Source organism: Teleopsis dalmanni, chromosome X (genome assembly GCF_002237135.1).
Source record: "Teleopsis dalmanni isolate 2A chromosome X, ASM223713v2, whole genome shotgun sequence".
Taxonomy (NCBI): Eukaryota; Metazoa; Arthropoda; class Insecta; order Diptera; family Diopsidae; genus Teleopsis; species Teleopsis dalmanni.
In genome coordinates, this window is record NC_051848.1 from 43,191,279 (window position 1) to 43,203,743 (window position 12,465).

A 12,465-nucleotide genomic window follows, 5' to 3' on the forward strand; every position below is an offset into this window, starting at 1 on the left:
TTTCTCACATATCTGCTGCTGCTGCTATTGCAACTTGTACGAATTAACCTATACAAAATAGCTTGTAGATACCCGTACTTGTGTTCACTTGAGTGAATTTTGCGGTAGCCCTATTCCGATTCCCTGGAGTTGGCAAAGGTAGGTTTTTTGTCCAATGAATGGTTCGGCCGCATTTCTCTCCCTTTTACCCTTATTTTAATATCGCAATAAGTTTTATTATTTAATTCAATATTGCAGTGTTTTCACATTTTTCTATTTGCAAATTTTTCTCTATATTTTTTCTGAGCGTTTTGAAACTTTTTGCGCCGGTTGTCATGGCGTCTAATTTAATTTAGCGTGTTAATAACTCATTTAGTTCTAATGTTAATACAAAAGCGCAACAACACAGCAGTTTTCAGCCATGCATGGTTGCAGCACTTCAAATTCAACAAAATTGTCTGGGAATAAAGCACAAAATAATACCAACGGCAATTCTAATAATGAAATTATAACTTTCAAGTAATTATAAATTAAAAAAAATTAAAAAAAAAACAAAAAAACAAAGAAAATAACAGCAACCGAATTTATATATGCTTAAGTATATATATTAATAATCATTCAACAAATACAACTACTATTTATGTTGTTGTATTTGTTGTTATAATTACATTAATGCTTCCACTGTTTTGTGTTTAAATTTTAATTACGCCACAGCCAATTAAGTATTGTGCTCATTTTAACATCGAAAATCACACCTATTAATATTGTTTCGTTCAGATTTAGTGTGAACAATGATTGCAATACCATACTATCCAGAATTTCTGTATTACCTTGACATCAATCGAAAAATAAACTCATCAAATCTTACGAATTTTTGTTATAGAAATTGCTATTTCTTTTTTATACAAAAGAATAGACGTAAATTAGGAGGTTCGAGGAATAGACACCAGAAACTGTGTTCCTGTATAGACTTACCTAAATTCAAGTTAAAGCATATCACACTTTTCTTCTCTCTTTCTCATTGTCTCTCTCTTTGTCTGCTTTGTGTGTCTATCTCTCTGTCTCGCTCTCTATCTCGCTCTCTCTCTCTCTGTCTCATTATTTCTGTCTCTCTCCCTCTGTCTCATTCTGTCTGTCTCTCTTTCTCTGTCTCTCTTTCAATGTCTCTCCCTCTGTTTCTCTCTCTCTCTGTCTCTCTCTCTGTCTCTCTCTCTCTCACTCTGTCTCTCTCTCTCTGTCTCTCTCTGTCTCTCTCTCTCTCTGTCTCTCTCTCTCTCTGTCTCTCTCTCTCTTTCTCAATTCCCTCTACAAATTCATCAACATATAAATTAACTAAATAAATGTCTATCTTAATGTGAAATAACTATTTTTAAAACTAAAGTGGAAACATACTAGGAAGCAACTTTTAGATCCTGGTATGGTAAAGTTTATTTTTTGATATTGAAAAAAAAATTGAGTATCGAAACGTAACTTATAGCTTTCTTAAATATGTACCTTTTTTTTCAAAAGCAAAGTGGAAGATCAGCAGATAACTTTTAGCTGTGTTCAGCGTGGTTTATGAGGGAGTGAAAGATTTTGCATTTTAAATGGGATTGTGCTATCGAAAATTCTATAGATCTTATATCTTCTTATCCGAAAAAAAGACACCAGAAATTATATCACTAACTAGACTTATCTAAATAGAGGCTAAAGCAATATTGTTACCTCATTTTTTAAAAGGAAAGTCAAAGGTGACTTTTATCTTTGCTCAGTATGGTTTGTGAGAGAAAAAACTAATTCTAATAATGGACCGTCGCTATCCTAACTTACATAGATCTTGTGTGTGCTCTGTCAGCCAAGAAAGAGGCACCATGTTATCCTTCGACTTACTTGACTTTATCCACTATATAAAAATTAAAATAGATTCCGCATTCAAGTACTTATATCTCTTTTATACAATAGATATTTAAGGCAGTCTGATACTTTAATCCCTTCGTATATATCATTATTATTTCGTTAATTGCCAATTTATTATTTATTAAGTATTTGTGATTATATCTAATTAATCATTTTTTAAAAAATTTTATTAGTTACTTCAACAATTTCAGTAACATATTTTTAATTCCTATTTCTAGGAATAACAATTAATACAATTTTTTTTAAAAGTTTGCAATTTAATATGCTTTTATTTTAATAAATCTAGGGCGTTACCATACGTAAAAACTGTATGTTTTTTTTCTTTGTGTAATTGTAATTGCGACAAATCGACTTTCATTTAAGTTGAATGAAGTGCATTTATGTTCGCATTCGCAATGCTGACAAATTGTGCCATTGTATCAAAGCCTAGAGGGGATTTTTTAATTAAAACAATTTTAAGTCAACGCGCCTAAGTCAATGTATTCAATTTCATTAAATACCTTAGGCTACATGAATATATACAATGGCCCATATATACACACATGTAGGTCGCCTGAAATTTTTCAAACACATAAATAGAATTCATTGATATCTGAACAATAGACTTAGGTGCCTTTGAACACTTTGATCAATTATTAAATTTTACACTTAAATACATTTTCTACTTGTAAAATTACTCATAACAAACTATCTTTTTATAATAAAATTAATGTTTTGATACTGTATATAAAATTTGGCCCCATTTCTAAATTAGCTAACTTCAGATCCCTTGCGATATAATATATACCTGAGGTACATTTGCAATTGTTGAGATATGCAATGTACCTTTACTTTATTTCATCTTAAGGCATTTTTCGGATGATGATAGTTATAGTGCTCTACAAAATGAGAAAAACCACGATCTAATACTCTTAAATAGTAGGTTACTAAAATTATATTACTGAAAGCATATATAGTGTTGGGCATGCAAGTGCTCGAGATGTTTATTTGAAGTCATCCGTTATTCATTTTATTTCAAAATTATAAATAAATAAAATATTCGTCAAAGCACATGTACTGATTTGATACACTTAATACGAGTACGTATATAAAACATTAAATGCAGACACAGAACTGTGATATATAATGTATCAAGCAATGTTTATCGACAAGTACTAGGAAATTACACAAACAACTTTTGTACAAATTTAGGCCCAAAAGTGTTGGTAGCATTAAAATCGAATATCAATTTAGTTTTATAGATACAAAGTTCAAATATGTAGATATTATTGTGTTTCTTGTTGATTTTGTTGTTGTTTTTTGTTCTTTTTATTGATTTCTGTTAAATTAAACAATATTTTCTTTTAATTAATTTATTTAAAATTCTCCAAGCTTTCATATAAAACTATAACGATTTCTTACTCAAGTTATATATATATAAATGAAGTTATTTAACAACTGTTCACACTGCTATTAATAAAATATATCACTATTTTCTTCATTTATATTTTGTAATGCTTCCATAATTGTTCTGTTGTATTATTTTCTGATGTGATTTGATGTGTTTCAAAGCAAATATCACATTTTAGTTATCTCTTTTCAATTCTTATAAGCAAGGTATCATTTACAGACCTCCAATAGAACTTCACTTCATTTATAGCTTCATTTAAAATAAATGTATTATAATATCTGCATATTATAATCATGATATATATATATTATAATAATAACTTTTTATTATATCATATACATAATATCTATTATCACTTAAAATTAATCTTTGGATGCAAAAAATACTTAATTTATGACTGAATTAAGACTGAATTTCGCGTTAATGATTAATGAATCAATTTGTATGTAAACGTGTCATATAATTTAAATAACTTGATTTGAAAATAGGATTTACAATAAATTTCATCTCTAATTTCCGATTTAATTATTTATGAAACGAACTTACGCGTAGTGAAAAATCATTATACGTTTCACAATATTTTATATATACAAAAAGTAGGGTATATTAAGTTAGTCAAAATATTTGAGACGTATTCAAGATGATTCGGAATCATACTAAATAAAAAGTTTGGGGTAATCTGTCTATATGTCAATATCTTATATATATACAGTAATATATTTTGAGCTACGAAAAAAAAAATGTAAATAATTAATTTTTAACATTATCTGTGCGAAGGGTACTTAGGCTTTGACAAAGCCAAACTTAAACTCTTTTCTTGTTTTTCTTTTGAGTTAATTAATGCGAAACTATCTATCATTTGGTTATTTACATTTTATTGATTGAAATGAAAATAATTTCCTTTTTAATTCAAACTAATTTACATTTGTTTATATCTGGTTTTAATTATAGCTGAGTGCGTCAAGTGCAAAACGAACTAATGTATGTTTACTTATATTTCTATCAGATGTAAATGCATTTCGTCGTAACTTCTGTTGTTACATTTCCATTGAACTCCGGCTAGTTCCCAGTTGCACTTATACTTCTATATGATTTATATTGCTTGATTACTATTATTTGATTACAAATGTTTTTATTACTAATCTAATTTATAATTAGTAACTTTTCTCTGAGGAACCTTCAAAGATTTCTTTAGTTGATTACTTCGATAATTGCTGCTGTTTTATGCAAATTGTGTAATTCAGTAATTTGTTGTTTTAATTTATTAGTATTATTTTTTTTAAGTAAATCTTGTTATTCATCTAGTTAAAAATATCCATAGTCACTGCATAACCGATAGTCATTTAGCAATAATTTATTTGATTCAGTTTTAATTGAGCATTTTAATTATTCATTAAAAATTCATTTTTATATTATAAACTATAATATTTGAAATATATATATTTTAATATATATTTCTTAAATATATTTTTTGCTTTAATATATATTTTTCAAATACATTTTTAAATGAATTTTAAATTAAATTTGAATTAAATTTTAAATTAAATATATTATTTAATATATTTTTTTAATAAATTTTTTTTTAATATTTCTTTTAATATTAATTTTTTAAATATATTTTTTGTTTTATAATATTTTTTTTAAAAAATATTTTTTCTAAAGGGGTTTTTTCAGTAGTGAACTACAACAACAAAAATTTTATTTTTTATATTATTTTAATTAATTGAATTTTTGGCTGACCATACAGCTGTTTCGAGTATTGCTAAATACCCATCGTCAGTGGTCTTGGAAATAATTCTTGTATTTAATTATTTGTAAATAATTATTTTTGAGACCGCAAGTATTTTTCCTTAATATATATTTTTTTAAATAAATGTATTTTTTTTTAATATATTATTCTTTAACAATTTTTTTTTGTGAATATGTTTTTTAAATATATTTTTTTTTTAACATTTTTGAAATTTTTGAGCAATAACTCAACAGAGTTTATAAAAAATATATAAAACACCATTTATTGTCATAGTGTAAAAAGAACTCATTGTAGGTAAGAGTAAAGATTCTGACAGATATCAACTCAAAAAACTTAAAATAAAATTAAATAAAATTGTATATAGTTATGTATTCAAATTTAAATGATGTTTTTTACTAATAAGAGTTTAAAAGTAAAAAGATACTAAGATACATATCATTGATTAATTCATTGATTAATGACTTACTACGTCGTAACTTTCTTAACGAAATAAAAATAAAGTAAAGATTAATAAATATTAAAGAATTTATAGCATGATTTACTGACCAACGATTTTAAGACAGCTCTTCAGACCACTCCTGAGATCGCTCTTCAAACCAAATTATTTTTCTTAGTGTATTTGTCATTTTTAAAAAAGTGCGGGCCTATCAGATTTTTAGAAGAAATTTCAAACTAGGCAGTGAGATTTTTTGTGGATATATTGCTATTTTGACAGTGTTATTTAAATATTATTATTTATTTATTATTTATTTGTTTGTGCGTTAACACTTAAATTAATTTTAAAGTTGATTAAGTATAAGGAATTGGACTACTAGGTCCGTCGTCCTCTATATTATTATATATAACTATAGCATTATTATGTTGAGCATTTTCCAAATTAGAGTGCATCTGAGCACTTTTACTCTTTGATAGCTGGTGGGTTTCTGCAGAGTCAAACTTATCTCACTGATTAATTTATGTATTCCTCATAAGCTTCGTGATTATTCAACGACTGATCTAAAATCTGCGTATATAATCATAGTATAAAGAAAATTGATATGTTCTAAAAAAGTTTTTATATAATAGATTATTTTGTTTAATCCAATTTCTTCCAGCATATTATATCAAATTAATATGAATGCATTAATGAACTCATAGGTACATATCATCATTTCATCCTTGTATAAAGAAGTTTATGACCGATTGTGCTAAATCTCTTATATCTTAAATCTGTTTGAGTTGATGTCACCGATTCTCCTAGAAACCGTTGCTAACAGCTACAGCTGCCTTCACATAATTGACGTAATTTTCTGTATGAAATGTTTCATTTGTCTTAGGTCTTTAGCATATCACCAGTATACGTGCCCATCAGTACCAGTGCTACTTGTAGCTTTTGTATTTTCACTCGTATATCAACACTATTTACGACTATTTATAATTGACTTATTAGTTTAAATACGTTATTCGCTGCAATAAATTATTAAAATAAAAATTTAAACAAATAAAACAAAAAGCATGTGACTAACGAAAAATTTCAAATTCTAACATTTCATAGAATTTATTAATTTTGTTGTATTTGTTGTATTTGTTGTATTTGTTAACTTGTTGCTCCACCGTCTTTTCAGATATTTTCTCTTCCACGGATGAACAATAATCTTATCTATTTGCCAGTAGCTTTATTAAAATTATTTAATAAATAAATATTTGACTTTCAAATAAAGAAAGCAAAACAATTTATAATTTAATTTAAAATTTTAAACAATTAATTTTTCAACACAGAAAAAAAATCTTAGCATTCATGTAATAATGTAGTGTATTAAGAAAAATATTTACCTAACCCGTTTACTGGGAAAAATTAGCGCTATCCCTACAATTTACACTTTGCCCCCCTTTGTTTTGATTTCAGTCCACAAGAAGTCTTAGAGTGAAGTAAATATACCTGTGACGCGACTACTGGGGCAACAAATGTTCTACATGGAAAGAAAGAGTGTTGACATATCTCTGAGTTTAAGAATATAGCACAATAAATTCATTAACTCGGGGGACATATGTGTAGCAGGAAAGATTTATTGTATCGTACATAAGTTATTTACCAGTAGGTTGGTGGCTAAAGCCGAGGATCATTCTTGATGACTTCTGTAAATAGGATGCATATCAGGCTAATTCATTTGATTTTGTTATTGTTGGTATGTAGACGTTGTATTGGCGATGTGGGGCATATTTTTGTTTTATTTTGGTTTTAAATGGATTTTGAGATATTAGTTCAAAGGAGCTGAGTGAGAGCTGTCAGCGGTTAATGTGCGCGCCTAAACCCATGAGTCATGACCATATGAAGGTCTGTTATTTTTTTTGTTTTTGTTTTTGTTTTTGTAGATTGCGTTGCTTATCAAAACTTGCTGGAAAAAAAGAGTAAATCAACAAAAAGATTGTTTATTAAAAATTATAAGAGAAAATAAATTAATTTATTTTCCTAGCGAATTCTTTAAATAATTCAGTTTGCATTAGTTTTTTTCTACTATTTTTGTGTAATTTCACTTTTATTTTTCTTGACTTTCGAGCATAATAAAAATATGCTGAAATAGCAACAATATACAATATTAATATTTCTGTATGTTTACTTAATGATAAACATGGGAAATTCAGTAGCAAAACAGTAGTAAATTCTTTGTATTGTTTACATCGCAAATGTTTACTAAGGCAATAAAACAATCAGAGTCGTTTATGAAAATATATTTATATACAAATTCTCTCGATGCGTACGCAGAAACATTATGTACATATATATCAGATGGTATAAAATAAAAAAAAAATTATATATACACCTTATTTTATTTTTCTATTGAGTATCAAAGGCTATTATTATATCTTTTTTTGTTTTTTTTTGGTTAACATTTTATCAGTTTACAAATGCTTGTCTATTTGTCTATAGATAAATTAGTTATATTTGTCCAAACGAATAATTATGTGAGAAAATTACAGTTCTATGGAGTTTCAAAGCAAGTTAGTCAACATTCTAAATAAAAATATTAAGTTAAACATTATGAGTCAATCGTTTGACCTACATATATATTTTAAGTTTGAGCTTAAAAAAGATCTCGTAAAAGTAAAAATTTGAAAATCGAATCCTATATACGTAGAGTATCATCAATGCTATTAAGTAAACAACCCGTTTCCGGTCATTGCTTAATGTATGGAACTTATTTATTATTTGTTATCCTAGATTTCATTTTTTCATCATTGTGTATTAAATATTTCTGCCTCATAGGTAGCTACGTCTAACTATCTTATTAACAGGCTGATTTAACAGAGTTAATGTCTCTGTTGCTAGTCGATGCTAGTTTTTACTAGTTTTACATATATATATATATATATATATATATATATATATAAATTATATATTATATATATATATATATTAAAATATATATATATATATATATATATATATATACTAGTGCTATAAAATGTTGGAGACAAATGTTTAAGTACAAGCATACTCAAACCATTCGATTAATATTTGAAGCAAGCATCAATTTAATATAGTCCATCTTAGTCCTTTATATAGTCCATAGATTTTACTGATAGAATTCCATTCTTAATAATTTATTTACTTTATTGACTTTTATAGTGATATGTCAATGTGGATCGTGTCAAATAGTTTCCTTGAGCCAACCTGAGCAGCCGCTTGTTGTCTACAGTTAACAGTATCAATTTCGTTTATATATTTAGTCACCTGTTCCCACAACAGACGATGCATACTTTCTTTACTGTGTGTTCTTCTTATGAAGTACGATGCAAATTTTTTTCATTTCATTGGACAGTGAAGTCTTTAAATTTAAATACGCTTAATTATGCCAACGTTGCGGTATGTCTAATGTATATTACAGTTCTAACTAATTCGAGACTCGTTGTCAATACGTCCATAGATTCTCTAAAGAATTTTTCTCTTATTTATTATCTCGTAATTATCATTCTCGTTACTTCTTGTATAAGCTGATGCATTATATATCAGGACAGATTTGTAGAGAGCGTACCTTTTGTTTGTCGAGAGTAAGTTTTTGTTTGCATTCTCTATTAAGTCTATATCTCTTTTATCTATATTTTTCATTTTTTAGCTTTTGTGTAGATGTAGATCGATGCGTCACTATTTTGAAACATAGTGTTCTGTGTTTGAATTTTAATAGATCTATCTATAAATATTGAAGTATATTGTATTTTCGAGTCTTGAACCTATCAAGTAGATAATATCTAGTAGATATGGGTCGCTTTGTTGCTATTTAACAGTAGATAATACCAAACGTGTGTAGTAGGGATTACAATTTTGTATTTGCTATCGAAAGTTGTCGTTTGTTGTATGTAGTTATGTATTATGGATACTATTATTATAATAACATATTATAATAGTTATAGATTTTTTCACTTTAAGAAAAAATGTGTTCGTTTTGCTTATATATTTAACACTTTAAAAATTTTTTATTAAATAGACTTCGAAATAGAGATAAGCAGAGACTTTGTAATCATATTTAAATAGTTTATTTTTTGTCATATATTTATAATGTTGTGAATTTGGTGTTTAAAAGTCCATTAACACGGCTTTGGCGTCCAGAAGATATAGGTTCTTAGGCAGATACTTCTTTGATAGTTTAACAGACTGTTCGTCGGTAAGGATGAAAGATCTATTAAATTATCTATATTCGGCGAAATTTGGTACACGGAAGTTATCTAATGACCTGCCACTGCAATCAACCAACTAACATTAACCCATAGTCAAAGTGATATACGAGTGTGTATTTACATTTTAAGACTTATGGGGTTCTCTGCAGAAAATCTAAAATTTCATTTTTATTTGCACTATAAGCTATAGTGCATATTTTCAAGTGTTTTTCAAAATTCTTCTCGTTTAAATATTTTAAAGTTTTTGTGGAAAACATAATTTGTGTATAATCACATTAACCGCGGCCTAATTCGTGTAGGTGCATTTTTTTGGGTGCCACTTTAAATGAGTTCCAAATTTTTTTAATGGCGCTAAGTGGCGCTTTTGGTACTTAATTTGTTTGATATATTTTTTATTTAATTTGCCTACAATTTTTTTTTTCTACAGTAGCATTAAACTAATTACTTTATGTGCTTGTCTTTTACCAACGCCTACAGCCAGTCGACATAACCAGATACTTTATTTATCTGAACTAACTATTGTCTGACTGACGTTGTAGTTGTTGTTGTCTGCAGTTGTTGTTGGCATAATTTTTTTTATTTTTTTTTTGTTTTTTTTTTTTTAAACTAATGTTATCGCAAATGTTTTCATAATTTCCTGCAGTTAAATTAGAAAAAAAACCAAACAACTTCTTGCCGTACAAATAAACAAATATGAACAACAAAATCGTTTTCATTATTTGTTCTGAGTTTTTTAAATATTTAATATGTAAATAAAGCAAATGTAGCTTGACGAAGATATATTATATTTCTCTTATATCATAAAGTTTCACCAGCTATAAGGCAAAATATTTAAGAAGAATCTTATATTTATGTAATAAATTTTTCTGCTGCTGCTTTTATAAGATGCAATAATTTACCTGTTTACAGTGTTTCCGGTAACTATTGTTGTTGTAATTAAGATGCGTACAAATACAAATAAAATTATTTAAAAAATATTAATTTATTTATCAATGCAAACATGTTGGCAATCTTTTGTGCAAACATAATTGAAAAAACAAATATTCCAAAAAAATGGAAAAAAAAAATAATTAAGATTTCAAAAAACAAAAAAAACCTTAAGTTAACATAATCGTAATTTAAATTGTATACATTTTTATTATTAAAATGACAATCATAGTATATAAAAAAAAATTCTGAACTAATATTTAGTATCACAATTTTTTAACCACCACCACCGCCCTACTCTTTCTTGTACGGTTGCTGTGGTGAAAAAAATGTTATGATACTGACACTTGCCATTGTTTTAACCCAACAGTAACTCTCTGCAATTCCGCAGTTCCAGACCGGGTAGACCGCCGAAACGTGGCCCAGTAGGCCTATCATTACCGCCAACACATTTATCACAACATCCGCAATTGAAGAAACATCGTTTGGATAACGGCGACTACGCTTACGAGAATGGACATATAAGTGGTGAGTACATAAATCTATACTGTCACATTTTATATAAAGAAATTGTAGATATAAATTTTATATTTAGAAAATACATATATTATATAATTAGGTCAACAAATTGTATAAAAAATAAATATCATATAAATTATTTTTTATATGTATATAATATAATATAATAATATCAGTACGTATGGTGTATAGTGTGGAATAGTCGGTGTATGGACATTTGGTATAGTCTGTGTATGGAACACTCATATGTATAGTATAGTCATACGGAGATAAAGTAATTAAGAAGAATATGTTACAATTGTAGGTATGGTATAGTCGTATGTTACGTATGGCATAATCGTATGTATGGCATAATTGAATGTATGGTTTAATCGTATGTGTGGTATAATCGTATGTATGGTGTAGTCGCAAATATAGTATGATCGTATATATGGTATAGTCATACGTATAGTATAATCATATGTATGGTGCAGTCGTACGGTATACTTTGGTATAGTCGTATGTATAGTATAATTGATTTTATGAAAGAAGGCCGCTCAGAACAAGAAAAACAAGAAATTGCGGTTATGCAATGCATTTCGTTGCGCTGTAACTGTTCTTATTTACTGAGAATTATCATATAACATTAATAATATTACAATACTATATAAAAATGATTAAGATGAGTCCATTCTATTTAGTCAATTAGTTGGGACATTAAAATGATTATTTGCAACGTTTGATATATATGAAATCTTTAATGTAAATAAAATAGTTTTGGATCAATATTATTAATATTGAGAGTTTTATTAATTATATCAATGAAATTTCATAGATTGTAAAGTAATTCCTTCAAACATGGATTCAAAATGGATTGTTATATCATGTTAATGAAATAAAATCCAGAGCCCCATTTATATAAATATTTTTTAACTATATATATTTTTTTAAAAATCTTATTTAAATGCCAGTAAAAAAATCGATATCCTTTAAATGATAAATTACTTCATGCTCCTTGTATATTAACAACCTATTGAGGTTCATTTCCACCCATGCAGAAGTGTGGTTTTAATGGGCTAAAACCTGTTAAAATCAATCGAAATACTACATTTGTACAACATATATAGATAGGTAGATAGGTTATATCGATCCTAAGGGATTCACTTAGGCCTATAAACCCATTGTGTTACCGTATACTTAAAAACTCATACAACATATGTATATCAACTGAATATGTATTATGACTGCTTAATAAGGTAAAAAGTATTTTTTAAATAATTTAATTTAATTTAACATATGTATTCCAACTGAATATGTATTATGACTGCTTAATAATATAAAAAGTATTTTTTAAATAATTTTTTATATTAAA

General features: G+C 27.1%; 1 protein-coding gene across 4 annotated transcripts in view; it reads left to right on the forward strand.

Moving 5' to 3' along the window:
• Nucleotides 1-12,465, forward strand: part of LOC119688095 (dachshund homolog 1) — a 54,233-nt gene that overhangs the window by 20,818 nt on the left and 20,950 nt on the right. For 3 of the 4 annotated variants that reach the window (XM_038102737.1, XM_038102739.1, XM_038102740.1), the window contains one exon: nucleotides 10,966-11,123. In XM_038102737.1, the coding sequence (XP_037958665.1) occupies nucleotides 10,966-11,123 (158 nt within the window). The remainder of the gene's footprint in view (nucleotides 1-10,965; nucleotides 11,124-12,465) is intronic. The other variant, XM_038102738.1, reaches the window with a different exon arrangement.